Raw genomic sequence first — 21,661 nt, 5'->3', positions numbered from 1 at the left:
TCACCCCCCCTGAGGCACCTGCTCCGGTTTGCGCCTTCTGACCTGAGGGATGATCCCCACAGCTGTTCTGCAGATGCTGCGCCACGGCCCGGGGCCGCTTGTCTGGAAACAGGTCTCTCCTTTCTGCAGGAGCCCCTGGGGCTCTGGCTGGGCAGGGAGGGTATAGGCTGGTCCCAACGCCGAGCCCCAGGCCCGCACGTGGGTGGGGAGCAGCCGTGGGGAGCAGGGGCTGCGGTGAGCCAGGTCACTAGTGCGTCCCAGTGGCAGGTGCAGGTCTCCCGGATCTGAGAGGTGGGTGATGGGGGGACACTGGAACCCGCTCACGGAGGCCACTCGAGGTGACTCACTTCAGAAGAGAAACGACAGAACAGTGCAAAGTCCCAGTGAAAGTCGGACGGGTTTGCAACATCACTCGCTCCGGCAAGCGGCCCCACAGCTGAAGGGATGTCTGTGCTCGGGGCTGGTGGAGAGATTCCAAAGGAACCAACATTCCATGAGGAGCAGGCCCAGGGGGCTCAGTGGGTGAACTCAGCACCCGTTAAGTCTCTGCCACGGGCAAAGGAAGCACGAACGTGTGCAGGGAAGGCAAACCCACAAACTCCTGCGTGTCACGCAAAGGCCCATCCCTCCCGTATGGGTCCCTCTTCCTCTGCGGCTCCGGGAGGCCCGGGAAACAGCCCTGTAAGCCCAGAGCAGAGGCCCTCACACCTGGTACGGGAGGTGTGTCCGAAGTGTTCCTGACCTGTGGTTTAAATACAAAAGCTTGTAAATGCTAAACTCTGAAGAATAAATTATGGTAAAGGCAGCCACACAACAGTTGCTCTCAGACACCTGTGTGCTTTCTTGACCAGAGCTTCAAGAGCATCTTTGTCACGTGTCATCCTGGCTAAAAGGCTGATGACCGCCTGCTCTTCCAGAGCAGGAAGCCAGGGAGCCCCGGGGTCAAGGAGAGCCCAGCAGGGCACAGGGAGAACAGGACGTCTGAGAAACACCCGTCCGGAACCACGGGAGGGGGCGCTCAGGGGACATAGTGACGCAAAGTGAGTGAGGCTGCGGAGGCGGGCAGAGTGTTGGCATCTGTGCGCCCACCTGGACACACGACACTGTAATTGGGACAGAGGAGCAGCAGCAGGACTGCTCCGCCAGCCGTCTGGGCTCTGGTGACAAGCAGCTCTTACGCTCAGAGGGGCTGCGCCCCTCCCCTACTCGTGGGAAACACGTTCCAAGGCCACGTAGAAACTGTTCTTGTCATCTAGGCAGTGCCAGCCGATGGGCCCGATTTCACAGTCTGCGCACACCAGGAACTTGACGTTGCCCACGTCCTTGGTGAAGCCCACGTTCTCGAAGGTGAACATGTCGTCCACCAGCCAGTGCTCCTGCAGGAGGTCACCGTCGGGACTGCCGCCATCAGCCAGGGCGGGCTTCTTTCTCATGGACGGAAGGAAGAGCTGCAGGGGAGAGAACACAGGAACGTCACACTGAGAGCCCGAGGCACCAGCACCCCTCTCTGGGGACTACACACTGTGCCCGCACAGATCAGACATGTAGGCCTGACCGGGCTGTGGGCTGCTCCCCTGTTGCCTTCGGCCTGTGCCCTGACTCTTAGGAGACGTGGACAGGGACGGTGACCAGCTGTGTGATGGTGACCAGATGGCTTAACTGCCATCTAGACTTTGGGGTTTGAGGCCCCACAGGCCTTCAGGCCTCCTTCAGACACGGGGACTCTGCTCTCTGCTCTGCCCTCAGATCTCGGTGAGGCAGTTCCTTCTCCATATTCAGCTCAAAAGTGACCGCCTCAGGAGGTCTTCCCTAACCAAATGATCTGAACTGACTTCCCGTATTGCCCACGGTATTGTTATCATTTGTTTTTAAAAATCATTGATTTTAGGAAGACACACACACGCACACACACACACACACACCCGATTTGTTATCCATTTGTTGACGCATCACTGGTTGATACCTGAATGTGCCCCGACCAGGGAGCGGGCCCACAGTCTTCGTGTACAGGGACGACACCCTAACCCACCTGGCCAGGGCTCCTTTGATTTTTAACGTCTTTACTGAGAGACGACTGACACGTCGCGTGAGGCTGGTATTTGAAGCGCACACCGTGACACACTCGGGCACACCGCCACGACCAAGATAAGGAGCACACCCACCATCCTCAGACTTTCGTTGTGCCGCCCCCCCCCCCATTTTCTGCTTGTCATCCTCTGAAACCGTTTTATTAGTTTGCTGGCTTAGCAGTTTCCCATGACTCTCCTCCATGAGAACACGAGCCCCTTCTGGCCCAACACCACGTCCCCAGTGCCTGGGACAGTGACAGCAAAGCGCAGAACTCAGGTGTTTGTGGAAACCACACACACAGGGTGGCTGGCTTTGCTCTATTCCACCACTGTTGTGAATATGCTAGAATTATCTTAGAAAAAAACATTAGAAAGGAAAAGTGAGTCCTAAAATTTGGAATACTGCCCCAGACTACTGCAAAATACACCACGTGCAGCACCTACTACCTTCTGCCCCTCCCTGCACCCTCCCCCGCAACGGTACTTCCCACAGCCCGGCTCTTCACAAGCCAGCATGGCCTCTGGGTGCTAGTCTGCCACTGGCCATCACAATAAAAGCAGAATGTTTTTAAGTATTTAAAAAACATACACCCTGGCTGGTGTGGCCCAGTGGACTAAGTGCCAGCCTGCAAACCAAAGCATCGCTGGTTCATTCCCAGGCGGGGCACATGCCTGGGTTGCGGGCCGGGTCCCAGTGGGGGGTGTGTGAGAGGCAGCCACACATTGATGTTTCTCTCCCTCCCTTTCTCTTTCCCTCCCCCTCTCTAAAAATAAATAAAACCTTAAAAAAAAAATTAAAACACAGAATACTAGTCCAGAAAAGTTAAAGGCTTTGGCAGGGATGTGTGAGCCCACCCCCGAATGTGACAGTGTGAAGGGAACACCGGGGAACTGCGCAGTGAAGGGGGGTGGGGCTGCAGCCAGCCTGGTAACCCTGGCAGGGAGGAGGCGCCCAACCCGAACATCCCTGCCCTGGTCCTCCAGGCACTGGGCCTATGAGAACAGGTGTCTGTGCTGCGTCACCGGGGCAGCACCTGAGGACACCGCAAAGCACCACGGTCCCCCTGGTTACTCCGCCCTTCTCCTCACTCTTTTCCTCGCCCGACTGCAGCCAGTCCCTGAGGCTTTGTCTCTCCCTCAGCGACCACGGGAGCAGGCAGAGGGGGGGGGGCAAAAACTCAGGTGCCGGGAAACCTGCTGTGACTGACCGCCATCCCTGCACGTATTTCTGGCCCATCCCCTCTGCTGCAGGCTGAAGTCACATCTGGCCGCCCCTCAGGGGAGAAAACCAGGGAGGGCCCAAGCGTCTGCCCTCAGAAAGCGCCCAGCAAAGGGAGGCAGATCCCTCCCCACTGCCCCTTACCTTGTGGGTCCCTCTGGTCCTCCAGGTCCCACCTCCCAGGGCAAAATAATTAGGTTTCCAGCTGTGCGGGCGAGAGACACCGAGTGCCTGCCCGTGTTACTGCACATTAATTACTGCAGCATTTATTTATGTCACAGCTGCAAACCTGCTCTGCCCACTGCGGGTTTAAACCCTGCAAGCCAGACCCCCAGGACCACACGCAGACACACGCACACGTGTGATCTGAGCAGCAGCGTCTTGCCCAGGATCACTGCGGGGGGGCGCATCTGGAATGGGCAGGGGTTCTGCACGGACTGTGGGGCGGAAACCAAGAGTCTTGTCTAACTTGAGGCAGGCACCTCCCTGGCCAGGTGGGTTGACTGCTTTGGGGACCCACCTGGGCCCCTAACGCACGACGGGCTCCTCAGAGACAGGGAGACACGACTCGGCGAGATTCTGTTGAGGCCTCCGTTTGCTTTTTCAAGCGTATTTCCTTTGTAGAAAACTTGGCAAGCCTGCTACAACACAGATGGGAATAAAAACCGCTACAGCAGAGAAAACCTCTGTTAGCGTGTTTGTAGTTTCCATGCTGGTGAGTACTTACGGTGCTTTTACAAAGTGCCCATAATTCTGCGACAGTCCCCCCACCCAGAGGTGCAGCCCACGCCTGTCCCCTCGAGCCTGGGCAGCCCCCCGCGACGCCCCATGCGAACACCCCAGGGCCTGCCCAGGCTCAGAATCTGGATCCTCCGCCGCAGGCAGCCTCGGCAGAGGACCCGTCTCTGAGGCGGCGCTGGGACACCCGCCCGCGGGATGAGGTGCGGGACACAGGCCGCGGAGTAGAGAGGAAAGCAGCACAAACGCCCCGAGTGCAAGAAGGGCACCGCCGGCCCACCCCATACTGTGCGTCCCCGTCCTCCGCGGGGCCCCGGTCCCCAGCGTGTAAAGCCATCAGGGCGGAGCTTGTGGGGAGCAATCCGGGTGACGGCCCGCACGTGGTTGAAACGGGGTGAACTCTACACTTCCTTGCGGCAAGTTTACCAAAGCCACGTTGTCTCCACTTTCTCCCTCTTGCTGCCGGCATCAGGAGAAGAATTAAGGTCCGGGACTTGGAGCCAAGAGAAACTGGCCCCAGGCCCTGAGGCTCCAGCCCCGCACCAGGCCGCCCTACCTGCCGGCGGGAGAAGAGCGCAGTCCCCGGCTGTAGCACCCGCGAGCCGCAGCGCTGGCACAGCACCGCTTTCCGGTTCCGGCCCTCCTCGGACACTAGCTCGCTCGGCGGCGCTGCCGCGGGCTCCATCACTGCTGCCGCCGCCACAGCCTGGGACTCGGACTGCGCAGGCGCGACTTGGTCTGGTCCGACTGCCCCAGCGCGGGTCTCCGAAGGGGCGGAGTGGGTGGCCACCACCTTTTGCGCAGGCGCCCGCTGCCCTGAGCTGGACTGTACTGCGCTCCGGCGCGCACGCACACACGCACGCAGGCACGCACGGCGTCCCCAGAACGTCAGCTGGCTTTGTGACAGGGTCACTGCCTGGCGCTGACAAATCCTCTCCATGCTCACTGAGTCACCGAGCCTCCCTCGGATTGTTGGGTCGTTCAAGTGGAGCGTTAGTCCCTCGTTTCCTGGGACCCGAGTTCAGGGCCGGGTCAGGGGGAGGGGATGTTCCTGAGGCGACAGCGCGGCATGCAGGTCAGACCTGGGCTCCTGCAGGGGGCCGCTAGGTAGCTGTCGGGGGCTGACGACTGTTCCAACCGGCGCCCACTCACCGGCGGCACAGCATGGCGCAGGCGCGCTGTGGAAACCGAGCTCCCAGCTCGTTGGGACCTCCCTGTGGGTGCAGTGAGGAAGGTCTCGGTCGGAGGTGACTCGCCGGGGTGCACAGGCCCGAACTTGGCTGTCACCGCACGCCCTCAGAGTTGAGGTCCAGAGCCACAGGCCACAGCCCCTCCGCAAGTCCTCGTGTCTCTGTCCATCAGTGACCCGGTGGTCAGTGGGTGCCTGTTACACGCCAGCCCTCAGCCTCGACGGTGACACAGCAAAACAGGGCGTGAGACAGACAACCGGGCACAAAGCAGTGGAAGGGCGGGAAGGCGACACTAGAGCCAGGGGACCGGGGTTCATGGGGACAGGAAGACTACCTCTGGGAGGAATAGAATGGGGAGCCGGGGAGGGCGGTGAGGGCTCTTGGCAGACGCCGTGGCCCAGGCAGGAACGTGGAATTTACACCAGAAACCACCTCCCGTGTCCCGGAAACGTGCTCTGTTGGGCAGAGCAGTGTTCTGTGCGCGTAGGGAAGGTGACGCCACACAGGAAGGGGCTGGGCGCCGGGAGCCCGCAGCTGCGCAGGCCGCACGCGAGTGGGTAGAAGGACAGGGTCTGGAGCAGCTGAGAACACGGCCGCACACGAGGGAAGCGAGGGCTTTCCGAGGCTGGACACCATGTGACCGGCTGCCCGTTAGGGGCCGGGAAGAGCGGCACAGCCCCGAGTCGGGGGTGGCTCGGCGTGTGCAACACCGAGTGGCCTGCAGAGTCCAGCCGACACGTCAGGACGATTCGGGAACTGGGCTGAAACCCCAGGGGCCACCTTCGCTGCCCTCCCCGGGCTGCTGCTCGGACGGCAGTTTCACAGCAGCCCTGTCCCCAGCAGGCAGTGCCCTGCTCACAGGCTGGCAGCTTCTTCCGCGAACAGAAATTCCTCCCTGGCTCCCCTTCCCCTGCTCTGGGAATATCTGGGTTTTTTGCTGTTTTGCAGGCCTTCTGCATAGCTGCGCCACGGACCATAAACTGAAGCAAGTAGAAGAGGTGGGGCGACGACAACCCCAAAGTTCAAGCGGGGGTTAAATGAGCCTCTTCTGATCGCCTTTAGGTTTTCAAGGACACTGCGAGAGAGGAGTCAGAGACGATGGCAGATTGCGGTAAACGGTTCACTGGTGAGATTCTCCAGGGGTAAAGAGGCTGCTGCCTCTTACCTGTGTCCAACAGAGAAGCAGTGGGGCTACGCGGCAGACACGAGGTGAACAGGCAGGAGAGTCAGCACCCACAGCTGCTCCCTATGCCCAGTTCCCCAGCTGTCTTCGGGCTGTGCTGGTTCGTCGCAAACTCTCAAGGCATTTGAGATAGATGATTTTTAATATTTTCTTAAAAAAATACAAAGGAAACAAACTCTTTAGGTCAATTAAATTCAGGGGGAGGAAAAATGGAATTGCAAGGTAAAGGGAAAGTGCCTCATTGTTCAGGATAGCACGTTCCCACACTCCCGGTGCCCATAAAGCAAGAATTGCACTCCACAGCATAGGGGAGCTGTGAGTGTGGCTCAGAAGTGGGGAGAACAGGTACTGGACCCACAGAGGGGTTTTGGTTGCCCTTTGATTATTCTGTCCTGGGATGGACGTGGTTCACTCTCAGGACACAGGTAAGGGAACCCTATAGTAGGAAAAGGACGAAACGTACCAAACAGCAGTAAAAACCACCCTTAGCAGAAGTGCACCCTTAAAGGGACAGGGCAATACCAGGTAGCTGAACTTCCAGGCTGCTGCACACCTACCCCTTCCCAAAATAAACAGTACACAACGTAACAGCAGCACCATGTCTGATTCAACAAAGGAAGCCTCACACCCACTTGAGAACCCTGCTGTGCCTGGCAGGGAGTAGGACGACTACACGATCACAGGAACTTCTACTCTGACCCCTCCTGACCCCACCTCTGCCCACCTGACACTTGTTCTGTTTTCTCTCGCACAGGCTCCAGTGCCAAGAGGAGCCACACAGCAGTCCAGAAAACCCAGGAAATCCGAAGACCCTTCAAATAACCGCCCTCCTCAGCCTTCCAGATGACACTCATGTCATCAAATTCAGGTTACAGCCAAACCTTGGTTCTGGAACGCCTCCCAGCTCTAACAGTTCGGTTCCTGACCAAGCTGTTCACGGAGAAACTGTCTTGGTTGTCAAACAAAACTTTGGTTCTCAACCTGAAAACCCTTTCATGCTGATGTCTGTATGGTCAGTCACCTGTATGATTCAGTTTTCTAACAGACTGCATCTCAAACAGTCTTCCAGAAGCAATTAAGTTTGAGAACCAGGGTCCCACTGTACTTAATATACTCCAAACCCAGTTCTGACACAGCAGCCCTGCTCACACGGAGTGTCACACAGATGTCCCCAAGCCCCAACGCTTCGACAGGATCTTCCCTTTGCTTGCCTCTGGGGTGGAACCATGCTGCCACTGGCTACCTGCACACTAGGAAAGATATTTTTTCCTAGAAAACAAGGCTTGGGTTTTACCAGGCTGACTCAAGCTGGCACCCTTCCAGTCCAGACGCAGGTCAGACACTGCTCACATCTCGCAGGTCATACTCACCTTCACTTTAAGCAACACGAGGCACAACGTATAAACCCTCCTGAGCGCATGGTAAACTAGAAACCACCAGAAGTGCTGTCTCAGCCAGGAGAGGACCTGGCCCCTCACGTCCACTCAGAGTGCATCTCTTCCTGTGAGCATCCGTTCCCCACCCTACCTGGGGACAAGTGCCAGCGTGAGGGGCAGTGTGTGTCAAATAAGGACAAGCATCATGACACCGGTGCTTGTAATCACCCTGAGTACAGCAGGAAGTAGACATTCTGGGAACCTTGATTCTCCCGCCAACTGGCCCCTGGACTGGTCACTCGCTCTGGATGGTTTCCAACAAGGATCACTTCTCTCGGAGAACACACACACCGGCATCACAGCGCTGGGTCCCCATGGACGTCACCACTTCCCAGTTGTCGATGATGGGGTCATAGCACTCGATGCTGCTCAGCAGGGAGTTCCCATCGTAGCTGAGTGGGGAGAAGCAGAAGAGGGAAATGAGCATTCTGTCCTTCCCCATGCATGTCCCACACTGAGGATGCCATGGAGACATCTGCCCTGACCCATACCCTGAGTCCACCCAGCAGTGCGGATCGGACCACGTCGTCCTATCGCATGATGGCTCCAGCCTGGTTTTCAGTCCTCACCCTGCAATTGCATAAAGTCTGCCCCGAAGCACTGTGGCCCCCACATAGCATCGTGGGGTGGTCATGCAGGTGACAGCCGTCCAGGAATCAGTGCGGATGTTGTACGCTTCAACAGAAGAAAGGTGGGCTGTGCCATCAAATCCCCCCACCACGTAAATATGGTCATTCAGCAGGGCTACTCCTGCACCTGAGGAGAAAGTGCAGCAAGTTACTGACATTGAAGTGAGGGTCTGAGTTACAGAAGACGTGGTCACCAAGGGCTGGCTGAATTCCCGGGGGGCTCAGGGGCGTGCACTAGAGCCAGACGGGGCTAATGTGATTGGTCCAGCACAGGCTATTCCATCTGTCAGCCCTCTGGTGGGAGTTGAAATGAGGAAAGAAAAATCGAAACAGTTCTCACTTCCACTTGCATCCGTTCAGACCCCGACCTTCTTCATTGGTAGAAAAGAAGTGGGAAAAGGAGGCAATGAAGGTGGAGGGAAGAGAGGTGACTGAGGTTCTGGAGCAGTTTTTGCCCAGAGACAGTGACTCAGAACAGGAGGTGCTCTCTGGCCTGGGCCCGGCTCCTGCACCTCAGGAAGCACCCGCAGGTGTGTTAGGCCTTGTCAGCGCTCGTCCACCTAACGTGTGCCGACACCAGACTGTGCTGGACATGACAATGCAGGGAGGATCCTGAGTGGGTGGTTCAGTTGGGTAGAGCACTATCCGGATATGCCAAGGTGGTGGGTTCAGTCCCCAGTTGGGGCACATAAGGGAATCAACCAATGAATGTGTAGTACGTGCAACCACAGATCCATGTTTTTCTCTCCTCAAAAATCAATCAATTAAAAAACTTTTTTTGATGCAAAAAGGGGAAAAGGACATAAAAACGAATAAAACAAGAAGGTTTCTGCCCTCAAGTACACGCTCCATTTGGAAGTTTAAGCTGTCTCTGCTCTCACTGCGTGAGAGGAAACGCAGGTGAGGAGAACGGAGTCCGACCCGTGTGTCACTGGAGTCGAAGTGAGGCGGAGATACAACTCTGATGGCTCTGTCCTCCGACAGTGCCACCACCACACAAGCAGACACGCGAGAGCCATACTGTCCTGTCCCTTAGATCCGACGGGCCTTACCAGAGCGCTTGGTGGCCATTGGTGTCACGTTAGTCCAGTGTCCTGTATGGGGATCATATTTCTCAACTGAATTTAAGATATTCAAGCCATCATATCCTCCTGAAAGACAAAGTATAGGCCATTCCAGAAAGAAGGACAAATCCAGACACCGATGCCCAGTCTGCCTTTCTTTGAGTGTCCAACTGATGCTTCAACCTCACCTCTCCCTCAAGAGCTCCAGTAATCCAAAGAAAAATCTGATAGCATCCCACATTCTGCTTCCATGAAAAGATAATCCCAGTTTATGGAACTACAGGGATAGACCAGGGTTTTAGTTCAAGGCCATTTTTGAACTTAATTCTGGTAAAAATGGATGCCCAACCCCCACAAAGGCTGCCACCCTTACATCCTCTTCCCATCCCTGCCTCCCCCACTCAGCACCTAGACAATAGATCACTCCGCCGGCTACCACCAGCCCCGCGCCTTCCCGGGCTGTCTGCATATCTCCCAGCATGCTCCACTGGTCGATGTTGGGGTCGTAGCGCTCCATACTGGTGTGACGCCTGCTGCCATCGAAGCCTCCAGAGACATAGATCATATCTGCTCCGAATGAACAAATCACAGACTGTTAGAGAAGGAGAGATTTCTGATCACTCTTCACCAATTTCCCACAAGTCCTTCAAGTGTTTGGGAGCAAAAACAAAGTGTTTCTACGGGATAAGTCAATTAAATCTTGTCAGGAAGGATGAAAACAGTCAAGACGTGTAAAAACAGTGGGGTTGGACGGAATCCTCCAAGCTCTCAAAGAGCAGCGCAGTTCACCCAAGTCCACAAGCAGACGTCCCCCTCACTATGCTGCAAGCTGATCCACCAAGCTGTCGGCATTGAAGTGCCTGTGCCCACTGAACAGCTTTGATACTACGGCTGTTTCCAAAGCCAAAGGAGTATCTGACCTCACCAGTGCCCCCACTTCATGCTCCCGCCAGACAACAGGAAGGGATGACCCCTGAGCCGGCCGCGACAGTGGAAGCTCTGCCCAGCACACCAAGCTTACCTCCCAGGGTGGTGGCGCCAGCAAGGCCTCGCCGGACGTTCATCGGGGCGACGGAGTACCAGACCCCATCCTCATCTGCTGTGCAGTCTAGACACTCCACCGAGCTGAGGCGGGGAACGGCCGTCGTAGCCGCCGATGACATAGATGCGGTCATGCAGAGACACGGAGGCCACGTACCGTCTCTTCCGAGTGATGCTCTTCGGAGTTAGGAAAGAAGAGGCGCAGAGCACCTGGGTCAGGCAAGCCTCCCTCCCTCCGGCTCTCTTCCCAGTTCTGTCTGAACTTGGCTTCTTCACTGGCCAGCAGGAGCCCCTCAGGCGGAGGCACATCCTCAGTTGCCTGCCAGCTGCGCGAACATTAAGCCTTCTGCCTGCCTGCCTCACTCCAAGGCTTCCCGAATCCCAGTATCTCATTCCTTTCTAGTCCTCAGGGCTCTGGGCTACAGACCGAGATCTACCCTTAGAGTGAAAGGTTTCCTGATTTGTTAATCAAGGACTCAATGACCCTAAAAGTCGGGAGGACTGATGGAAAGAGTTCCACGTTTCCTCATATTTATTACTCTTCATTCCCCACTGAAAGAGAGACACACGAAGTGAGGAAGATACAAACTTCTGTGCTCAGTGTGACCTCACACCGAGCTCAGGGTGACAGAGCACGGCCAGTGGAGCATGCTGGGAGTGAGACGGCTCAGGGAGGCGCTGCCACAGTGGCATCTTACACGGGCCACCAGCATCTCCGAACTCTAATCAGTCGATAACTACTCAGTGAGTACCTACTGTGCGCATGACCCTGCTGTAATGAACACTGTGCAGTCACCAGGCTTTTCTGTTGCAGGGCTGGGCTACTTATGACGTAGAGCCAGAGCCAGATACCTGAGCTCCTTCTCCACAACAGCTTCCACCCTCACTCACTGGTAAGAAGCTCCACTCCTGAGTTTTGGGATCATATTTCTCCACCACGTCGATGGGAGACTGCTGGCTTCCGAAGCCCCCAACCACCAGAAGCACTTCATTGGCTCCTGAGGAGAAAGGTAGGTCACGTCACTGTCCCTGTCACCAGCGAGGTCACTGCCCCGCCCTGTGCCGTGCACCTGTGGCTGCTCCTTCCTTCCTCACCCAGAAAGGGGACGGGGGGGGGGGGGGGCGGGGGGGGCAGCGTACCTCATGCTACATGGCATTCGAAGAAATTCCCAGCTCACAGACTCCAAATACACTGGAACAATACCTGACCATTTATGAAATGCTTCCATACACTTTATCTCATTTAATCCTCCACACAGTGATGTAAAATAGGGCAGAAGGCGTGGGGCTGAAGTGACTTGTCTAACAAAGTTAATACAAGATTAAACACAGGCCTGAAACAAGGTCTCTGCATGGTCCGGGGAATGTTGTCTTCAACCGCATCACCCCACCCTGCAGGGGCAGTTTGCTGCCAAGGGGCCAGCCTACCTAGGCGAGCCCTTGTCCTGGGCCCCTGCATCTGACTTCGCAGTTCAGGCCTCAGATGAAACTTCTTTGCTTCGTCAACGAGGTCCCTGCACTGGAGACTACAGCGGATGAAAGGCTGGAACACACAGAGAACAGAGTGAGCTGCGGCCACCGCTAATGTTGTGAGTGTAAACAGCACGTTGATGATTAAGTTGTACTGATAATTAACTTCTCAATACAGAAACCAGTTTCTAAAACCTTGTGGCTCCGGGAGGCTGCTGGTAGTAAGTACGCTGTCGGTTTCCAGAAATGATTTAAAAAACCGAGGTGAGGCCACAACATTTAGCGACAGGAGATACTCGAGGTTTGGGGTCCTGTGTGTCTCCTGTGACTCACCTCAGCGTCTATGACGTCGGTGATGTACCTGGGGGTCAGCAGGGGCATCCGGACGTACTGCAGCAGGTCAGGCAGGGACTCTTCTCGCTCCTTCTTGTTGTGCTTCACCCAGTTGATGACGGCCTCGAAGACCGGCTCTTCAGAGTCCACCTGCCAACGCAGCACTCAATTCGCCCTCGCGGACCTCTGCTCCGCCGACTGCTGAGCGAGCTCGGAAGGTGGCCGTGATTGCTCTTCCCTTCCTAGTCCCCCCCGCCCCCAGCCATTATTTCCCACCTGCCAAAAGCAGCTGGATTCGTGGGAAAACAATCTTTTCACACATAACTCACTAAGACCAGGAAAAAGACTGTAGTCAAGTTGGGTAAAATATCTAAGATGGATAGTGCCTAATGAACCCTCAGTCACGGGCTGGTTTTCACTTGAACATGTTTCCCACTCCTGAGCTTTTCCTGGTCATTTCTGAAACCTAAGGGAGTTGGGGACACTCTGTTGCCCTATTCAAAGCTGGCACTGGAGTAATTCCCAGGCCCTGGGCCATTTAAAACAATACATGTAATAACCACCCAGGTCTAAGTGTACATGTGGCAAACCGAAAAGGTAAGACACCCTGAGAAACTGATACTATTCCCCTGGAGCAGCAGCAGGTACAATGACACCTAGGACCTTCCAAGGGCAACGGCAGAGGACAGTCCTACGTCCCTCCCACCAGCCAGAGTGCACTCTGACGGACACCTTTCAGAGTGTGACAGTACCTACAGCAAGAAGCCATTTTGTGAACTTTTCCTAAGAACCGAGAATACAGAAAATGTTCCAGAATGTCCACGCATTTGATGGCTTCTTTGAACCCCTAGGAAGTGCCAGGCACACTGTGGTGACAAGTCAGACAAGAGCCGCGCTTGTCAGCGGGGAGGTCACCTTCAACCAGAAAACGAGCCCTCCCGAACTGCCGTGATGGGCTGCACAGGAAAAGCACAGGGGCTACAAAGCAGAAAAACACGAGATCCCCTGGGTTCGACTGATGGGTCAGGGAAGGCCTCCCTGCAGAGGCAAGATTGAGTCTGACTCCGACAGGTGAGCAGTGGTTGGCAGAGGGCTGGTGGGTGGCGAGGCCGCCAGGGCTGATTGAGGGGCACAAGCAAAAACTCCAGAGCCGCACTGCCCAGCAGCCACGTGTTGCAACTGCACTTCCCTTCATTAAAATTAGGTTAAACTGAAAAGCCAGCTTCTCAGTCCCACTGGCCACATGACAGGGGGCTAAGCTGCACAGCAGACACAGGTCCTCCCCCTCCTCCCAGGACGTTCTATTCAACGGTGCTGGCCTGGAGCACAGCGCTGACCACTTGGGGAACGAGAGGAGGCTGGTGCAGTGGGTGAATGTGGGCGGGGGGAGGGGACAGTAACAGGCCAGCTGCAGCGATAAACGAGGGCCAGGCACAGCACTGGAGACTGGGCTTTATCTAGGAGCAACCGGAACTGGGAGAGGGTTTCACGCAGGCTGGTGATCTGACCTCATGCGGCTCGTCAGGATCTCCCCGATGACCCCGGAAGGAACAGTTCAGCACGGAGGAGAGCTCGGAGCCCTTTCAACTGAGGAGCCACTAATGTCTGGGAATCCACTACTTTGAAACTCATCTCACTGTTATTTGAGGAGTGCAAGAGGGGAGACAGAAAAGGAACTCTAAGCTTTCCTGGAGAATCGAGTTTCTCCTAGCTGGGAAAACAAAACCAACAGGTGGACTTTCGTCCCACCACTTGGCTGCTAACTAGATGACAGGCCTGGACAACTGGAGGGGAAGGCCCTGGGCGTTCTGTCACTGAATAGCTCTAGGCTGGACGTCTTATGAGCCTAAGACCTACACACCACAAAAACTGCGGAGGCACTGGGATGACTTGGAGCTGCCCTGACTGATGTTCCCTCGCTGGGCTCAGCACCGAGTGCTGCCGCACCACCCGGGGCCCAGGCCCTCCCATTCCCTCATCCCCCATGGGGCACTCAGGACCCAGCTCCTGCTCACGGACCCCAACCTCGTTCGTCCCTTCCTCTTTGATCTAACTTGCACCTAGGTTCACTCTCTTTCTTCCATGCAATGTCCTCACTCTGAACAGGCTCCTTATTCTCATTACACTCTATGGAAATCAGTTTTGGTTTTTTTGACATCTCTACCACCACCATCCTGTCACTTCTCTGAAAACAAGAACTGGATCCACAGAACCCAGCACAGTGGCTGCTCTGTCTCAGGTATGCATGAGAGACATCTGTAAGGTGAAGAGGCAACAGAGAAACCCACTTTCCCCCAATTTCTGCTTCATCCACCCTTCAGAGCAGTGATTCTGGGCCGCTGGGACATACATTTCCTCCAGGAAGGTGGTGAACTCCCTCCCATAAATATGCAAATACATCTGGCATGTCATTTCCAAGGGCATTTAATGAGGCCTGTGGAGCCAACATGCACACTCGGAGACACCCTGTGCAGCCCTGGCTGGTGTGGCTCAGTGGACTGAGCGCCAGCCTGCAAACCAAAAGGTCGCCAGTTCGAGTTCTACTCGGCATATGCCTGGGTTGCGGGCCAGGTCCCCAGTAGGGGCGCATGAGAGGCAACTACACATCGATGTTTCTCTCCCTCCCCCTCCCTTCCCCTCTCTGTATAAATAAATCTCAAACAAAACAAAACAAAATAAAACAAGGCACCCTTCTGCAGAAACACAGTTAACTGCACCTTGCTTTTCCCAAGGTTTGTAATGGCCCAGTCTGAAAAAGCTGCAGCACGAAGCCACGTCTGTACCTGAATTTCATCGCATTTGATTAGCTTCTCCACCTCTCCTTGACCGAGGAGGATGAATTCTTCGTGCTGCACCACTTCAGGAAAGTGCTTCTGGCTAAACACCTCTGCAGCCTGCATCAGGTCCACACAGCTGTGGGTTTCAGCAAAGTCCCTGATACCCAGGCAGTTGGAAGGGTCCAGCTGACTCTCTAAGAACTCACAGCAGGCCTGCTTCACACCTGGGACAGACACAGACAGTGGGCACTTCAGGGCTCTCGGCCAGATGTGCACTGGTCTCCACTCTCGATCGCATCATCTTCTCTACGTGATATCAGAGAAACCCTGGCTGAACACCGAAGCAACAGATTAGAAAGTTTATGCTCCAGGACCTCACACCCTACTTCCGGGCTGTGTGCAGCATGCCCTCCAGCAAGGCCTTTGCAATGGCCTCTGTTTTCGCAAGAGGCACTGCTTCCCCGGACACCTGCATGACTGAGCAAAAACGCCTATAAAATGCTTGAGAGTCAAGCTATAAAACCAACTATAATTCAGCATAATGCACCTAATTTCTATTCCACGTGGAAATTTACCTCACGAGTAGTGTAAGTGTAACTACTGTGCTGTACCCCTGACACTAATATAATGTGTGATGTCAACTGTAATTGAAAAATTAAAAAAAAAAATCCTTAATTTGCTAAAAGACTCCAGTACAGGAAAAAGTAGGAGATGTGAATAACTGTCTCCTATTTCTCTACCTGAGCAGGTCGGGGCAAGACGTGATCGCTTGGCTGCACACGCCCCGCCTGCTGTGACAGGCATCCAAGGGCGGAGCAGACACGTCCCTGGAGGCCGAGAAAGCAGACCGGGTACAGGAAGGGGCTTCATTGCGAATCCTGGGAAAACTTTATACTTTTACTTTACACTTTTTAACTGTGTGTCAATTAAAGGTCTTACTGCTCACTTCATATGATTCAAAAGTCAAAGGCACAAAGGGTCCCCCACGAATAGCCCCCCTGGCCTGTCCAGCGCCCTGGGTGGGCAGCAAAGAGCTCCTCCTCTCCCTCCCCTGCAAGGCTGCTGGGGGGATGCACACGTGCAGGAAATGCACCTGCCACCTGCCCCTCCCTCTCCCTGAGAACGGAGCCGGCGTAAGCGACCTAAAGGGCCCAACGCTCACGTGGAAGAGGCCCATCCACTGTGCTCAAGCCAATCTCTGTGCCGGGGATAGCACGCGGGTGACCGAGGTGACCCCCTTCATCTGAAACGCCCCAGGGCCACCGTGGCGTGCATGAGAGCGACAGCTGTACCTTTCAGCTGCAGCAGACAGGCTGCCGGCAGCAGCTCCTGCACATTCTCCACGGTCACATGCACCGTCTCTGTGTACACGAAGTCCAGCAGGATCTCCATGGTGGAGGCGGTCAAACCCTGGATGTCGACGTGAGGTTTCCCCTTCTCTGAAAGCTGAGAATTCAGAGGGTGTGAGATAAGGGAGGTGAGAATTCCCCAAGATAAAGGCAGCATCTCATGTCCAAGAACCTGAAAGGATGTTAGTAGTATTAGCTGACTACACGTCCTTCAAAAAATTATGATCTCTTTCGTTTGGTTTGTGTAAAGCAAACACGGCATTTGTAGCTGCTCCAGTGGGGGAGGAACTGTGTGGGACCCAGGGCACACAGCAAGGCAACACTTTCCTGGAATATCAATTTTACCAGTGAATAATTTAAAATACTGCTTCCGTATAAACACACAGATGCCACACAATTGAATGCGACACTTCCACGAACATACCACTGAGCTTTTAAGGCAAAACACAAAATTTTAGGAAGACATGCTCGTAGGGGACCCCGGGGCTGCGGCTCCACACCCTCCAGACTCCGCAGCACTGCCTTCCCTGTCCCTGGACTGCACATGGCAATGACAAACAGGGACGCGCAGGTCGTCTAAGGGGCCTTCTGCAGGAACACTGTCTGCGCACAGCTGAGTTGTCTGACGCTCTGCAAGACATGGTCTGACTCGGCCTGGGGACTACGGAGTCACTGGGGTGGGCTACCTCCTTGGAGTTATGAGTCACAGTTACTCTTACAAATAAAGATGAAACTAGCTGGCATTTCTGAGACCAACGTCAAGTTTTATAAAGGACCGTAAGATAATCACTGATCAGAACAAAAAGTAAAGAATTCTTTTACAGAAGTCTACACAGAAGGCTGAATGTGTAGAACAGGAGTGAACACAGACACTTCCTTTGAGCTGAGCAGGAAGAGGCTGCACAGCATGAAACTGGAGCCGGTGGGCCTAGCCCCCTGCACATCACGCCCAGCCCATTGCCACTCCTGAGGCTGTTGGGCGGACACTGTGAGGGACAGTACAGGACAGGGACCTCTGAGGTCATGGCATAAGAGCGTTGAAAACTGGCCTGGCCAGAGGGCCTGTCAGGTCCTCACGTCTCCCCCACCAGCATGGGGCTGAGCACTGGCTCAGAGCACCACCAAAAACCCTGGCTTTAAAGTCAGGCCGAGAATGGCGGGTCCGCATTGCAGAGGCCGAGAGGCACAGCAATGAAAAACTCTAGGCCCCGGTCAGAAACGGGAGGATTAGATCCCACCTCTACCATTCATAAGCCATGGGGCTCTCGGCAAGTCGCTGACCATCTGAGGCCTTGCTTCCTCATTTGTGAAATGAGGTGGTTAAAAAGAAAAAAAGAAAGAAAGAAAATGAGGTGGTAACACACAGCCCTTGGGCGGATGGGACATAGCCATCACCTAACACAGTCCAGCAACATCTTCACTGAGGTAACAGGATTAATGAAAGAAAAACTAGTGGTTAAAAAGATTTTTAAAAAGCGTGACCTGGCTGGTGTGGCTCAGTGTACTGAGCGCCGGCCTATGAACCAAAGGGTTGCTGGTTCGATTCGTAGGTGGGGCACGTGCCTGGGAGGAGGCACTGATGTTCTCTCTCTTCTTTCCCCTCTCTCTGAAAATAAATTTAAAAATCTTAAAAAAAAAAAAAAAGTGTTACCACTTTTCAGGCATAGGTATAAATACTGTACTCAACACTCAAGCTCGAAAAGAAAAGATAATTTATTTAAAAATTAAAAATCAGACTTGAGATCTTGAAAACGAGTTTCAGGGCTCTGAAAACCCTGCTAGGTTCCCGAAAACCCCCTCAGAGACCTCTGGTGACCCCTTACCTGGTCCTGCAACAGGCCCTGGTCTTACTCGGCAGGCTGCTGACCCCCCATCCTGCCCTGCTCCTTATCACCATTTGGGGCCCACCACATGGCGGACCCCTGTGTAAGCTCCCCTAAGAAACACTGGTAAGGACGGAGTTGTCAGCCTCTTTCTCAGGTCTCTGGCGGTGGGTGGGGGCGGGGAGTAGATTTTCCCAACAGCACCCCCCTCTGGTCAACACTCTAAGGGCACCCCATAACGTATTCCACAGCCCTACTCTGCGCACTTTAAGGGTTCCGCTGGCTCCTAAAGCAGTCTCTTGTGACCTTCGTGAGCACCACTTTCTCTCTGGTCAGGCCAACCTCCTCCTCACCCGCTTTGTTAACTGCTTATCCCCAGAGCCAGCGCCTTTCCAGGTGCGACTCCACACACCTGCACAGCCCTCGCCAAGCCCTCCTGCTCTCGCTGGACATCACTCTAAAACCCGCATCGGCAGAGTGAAGGCTGCCCTGCTTCACGCACTGTTAAGTGGGGTAGTGTGGGGGCCAAACCCCACTCCTCTGTCCTTCCTTCCTCCTGATTTTCCCCAGCATTCACTTTAAAATAGTAACCTCTACAGGGAGGAAAACAGGAAAACATTTAAAAAACAAGTAAAACCCAAACCTGACATTGTGTGTGCTACCACACGCCAGGCACTGTTCTAAGCATCTTGTACGTAGTTTTGTGAAATAACCGTCACAGTAACTGAATGTCATTATGTGTCACTATTGTCCCTAATGTACACAACTGAGGTGCAGGCATGTGAGCAGGGCCCGCCCATCGACCGCCGCCCCGTCTAACGTCTCCTTTCCCTGGGGAGAGGAGATCCCGGGCAGGCGCCTCACCTCGCTGGTGAACATGGCACAGAAGTAGTCGCTGCAGGCGGCCAGCACGACCCGATGGGCGGGGAAGTCCTGCTGCTGCACCCGCAGGGTCACATCGCACAGGGTGCCGCTCTTCCGGAGCGAGTTCATGGAGTTGAGGATGGACTTGGCATGCGTGTTTGTCATGATGTCTCTGGGGGCCATGGCGCCTCCCATCGAGCGGTGCGGGGACACGCGGGAGGGGCTCCTGGATTCTGGAAGTACAAGAGGAAAAACCAATGAGCACATCTGAGTAGTTATCTTTTTTTGAAGATTTTATTATTTATTTATAGAGAGAGGGAAGGGAGGGAGAAAGATAGAAATACTGATGTGAGAGAGAAACGCTAACCAGTTGCCTCTTGCTCCAACTGGGGGCCTGGCCTGCAAGCGACCCAGGCATGTGCCCTGACAGGGAATCGAACCGGCGACCCTTCAGTTCTTGGGATGATGCCCAACCCATGGAGCCACACCGGCCAGTGCACAATGAGCACATTTGAAGGAGTGGAGAAACGGATCATTTTCGAGTAGATTTACAAATTAAGGAAGCTCCCTCAGAACCGAACTCCGAGTAGAGAGCATCCTGTTCCTGGCATTACCACCACTGTCGGGCCACTACCGATCGCGAGGATGATCTCCTGCCTCTAAGCCCAGCAGCATGAGTGCCCCGCCCCTGACGTTCGCTGTCATCAGCACACAGACCTGCACAAGGCTGTTGTTGCAAACGACCGAACGGTGAAGATGACGCTGCTCAGTGGCGTGTGCCAGTATCACTGACCCCATCTGTCAGCAGGTTAAATGGGCCAGCATTCAGGGGGTGGGGCCCCTGCGCTGCATAGCTTTCTACCCCGGCAGGTGTACAGTAAGTGTAGGAAACAAATATTAGAGAAGAAAAATTGCACATTCACCTTCGAGCAGTCAAAGCTAGAGTCAGTGAAAATAAACTTTTTTCTAGAGAAGTAGGCAAAGAATTATGTGCCAACACTTCCCAAAACACCTACACTCACCAAGAGACACCACGCAGGCCTGTCTGGGGGCTTGCACTGGATTTGTCTTCCTCCTCTACATTATTAGTTGATGTCCATCAACATCAGCAAGTCAGTATTTACAGAAACCCTCCCATACTGAAACAAAGAGCCTTATTAAGGCAGAAATGTATCAAAACTCACTACTAATTTTCTGCCATAGCCAGTCACTTGCAAAGTTCACCTGTACACGTCAGCTAAATGACCTTGGCGATAGATTATGTTTTAAAAAAATCAATGCAAGAAGTACTTCCTCGATTGTTGACAAGCTCTCGTCATACTATGTTTTTTTCTTCCACTTTTGAGGAATGAAGTAAGGTGGTTATTAAGAGACTCTATCTCATTTGTAACCCAAAACTTTCTGAAATGATTCAAGAAAATAATCATAAGCGTCCACAAACCACAACCGTAATGACATCTTGAATCCTCGCGGGTGCCTGGTCATTATCCCCGACGCCCCTGCAGGGGAATCGGCCCTAGGGAACAGGAGGTGAGTCACCAAAGCAGACGGTGATTACCCACTTGGGCGCCGCTGCGGAGGAGGAGGAGGAGGAGGGTCTGAACAGAGACAAGGGGTGTGGAGCCTTCCCGGGGTCCCGCGGGCTCGGCCTGGACTGGGCTGCACCTTCGCCGGGCGAAGACAGCAGTACCCCTCCCAGAACTTCCGAAACCACCGGTCCGGTTCCAGAACGGCTCCAACCTAGGGGAGGAAACGGGGGGGGCGGGGTAGGACCCGGACAACACCTGGTGCCGCTGGCTGACTGTCCCTCCGGGGTCCCCTCGGAGGGAGGAGACACGGGGCAGGGCCCGACCGGCGGACTGGGACAGTGGCCGAGCGCCGCCCTCCCGGTCGGCTCACCTGCGGAGGCCCGCCGGGTGGGGACGAGAGGGCGCAGCCCAGGCGGCTCAGGCTGTAGAAAGCCCAGGCGCTGCCAGGACCGAGGCTCTGGAGCCGTCACAGCACACGTCTTGCCCGGTCGGCCCGCAGCAGCGCGACGTGATGACGTTTGGCGCAGGGGGGGGGCGCACCCCTCCCGTCAGGGACGCGTCCCATGATGCTACGTCATCACGTGACCTGCAGGCCCCGGGGCCTAGCAGCCGAGGCCCAAGGTCAGGGTGGGGTTGGCAGACTGTGGGTATTCTGGGGTCCTCGGAGGATGCCGGGGGTTCCTGAGCCGTGGAGCTGAGGGGGGAAATGTCTTCCTCGTTGGGGACTCGGGAACCGGCTGCCCTCGAGAAAAACCACGAGGCTCCCTCCACGAGGTTCCCGCAGCCATGGCCCACGGTGGCCGCCGTGTGGGAACCCGCCGACCCCGAGCCCTTGACCTCAGCACGCGTGCATCACAAGGGGACCCGCCAGCACCCGCGGTCCCTGCAAGGTGGACGCCTGGATCTTCGGCGCCCCTCTCCGCGTGCACCCTAGGGAGGTGGGTTCT

General features: G+C 55.1%; 2 protein-coding genes and 1 long non-coding RNA gene across 3 annotated transcripts; 1 reads left to right on the top strand and 2 right to left on the bottom strand.

Moving 5' to 3' along the window:
* Positions 1 to 1,065: 1,065 nt before the first annotated feature.
* Positions 1,066 to 4,811, bottom strand: RABIF (RAB interacting factor). The gene is made up of 2 exons (XM_053912697.2): positions 4,583 to 4,811; positions 1,066 to 1,448 (listed from the first exon to the last, which is right to left on the bottom strand). The coding sequence occupies exons 1-2, from the start codon at positions 4,709 to 4,711 to the stop codon at positions 1,203 to 1,205; spliced, it is 375 nt and encodes a 124-aa protein (XP_053768672.1). The 5' UTR covers positions 4,712 to 4,811; the 3' UTR covers positions 1,066 to 1,202.
* A 162-nt stretch (positions 4,812 to 4,973) lies between these two features.
* Positions 4,974 to 7,811, top strand: LOC123478243 (uncharacterized). The gene is made up of 3 exons (XR_006653400.2): positions 4,974 to 5,101; positions 6,165 to 6,342; positions 7,154 to 7,811. It is a non-coding gene; the product is annotated as an uncharacterized lncRNA (long non-coding RNA).
* Positions 7,812 to 7,957: 146 nt separating this feature from the next.
* Positions 7,958 to 21,217, bottom strand: KLHL12 (kelch like family member 12). Its single transcript, XM_024576054.3, is given in 13 exon segments — positions 7,958 to 8,227; positions 8,405 to 8,591; positions 9,517 to 9,615; positions 9,937 to 10,095; positions 10,550 to 10,661; positions 10,663 to 10,746; positions 11,461 to 11,567; positions 11,998 to 12,112; positions 12,373 to 12,522; positions 15,156 to 15,373; positions 16,442 to 16,595; positions 19,186 to 19,418; positions 21,085 to 21,217. Coding segments are annotated over 12 exon segments (1,707 nt in total). The 5' UTR covers positions 19,381 to 19,418; positions 21,085 to 21,217; the 3' UTR covers positions 7,958 to 8,100.
* Positions 21,218 to 21,661: the final 444 nt, after the last annotated feature.

Source organism: Desmodus rotundus, chromosome 10 (genome assembly GCF_022682495.2).
Source record: "Desmodus rotundus isolate HL8 chromosome 10, HLdesRot8A.1, whole genome shotgun sequence".
NCBI lineage: Eukaryota > Metazoa > Chordata > Mammalia > Chiroptera > Phyllostomidae > Desmodus > Desmodus rotundus.
Note: the sequence above shows the minus strand (reverse complement) of the source record. Positions and strands in the feature narration are given on the sequence as shown.

What these genes read in the sequence shown, in the direction of transcription:
- RABIF (XM_053912697.2), bottom strand. Translation starts at nt 4,711, where the DNA reads ATGGAGCCCGCGGCAGCGCCGCCGAGCGAGCTAGTGTCCGAGGAGGGC. An exon ending in CGCTCTTCTCCCGCCGGCAG is followed by an intron (nt 1,449 to 4,582) that starts GTAGGGCGGCCT and finishes TCTCCCCTGCAG; the next exon opens with CTCTTCCTTCCGTCCATGAG.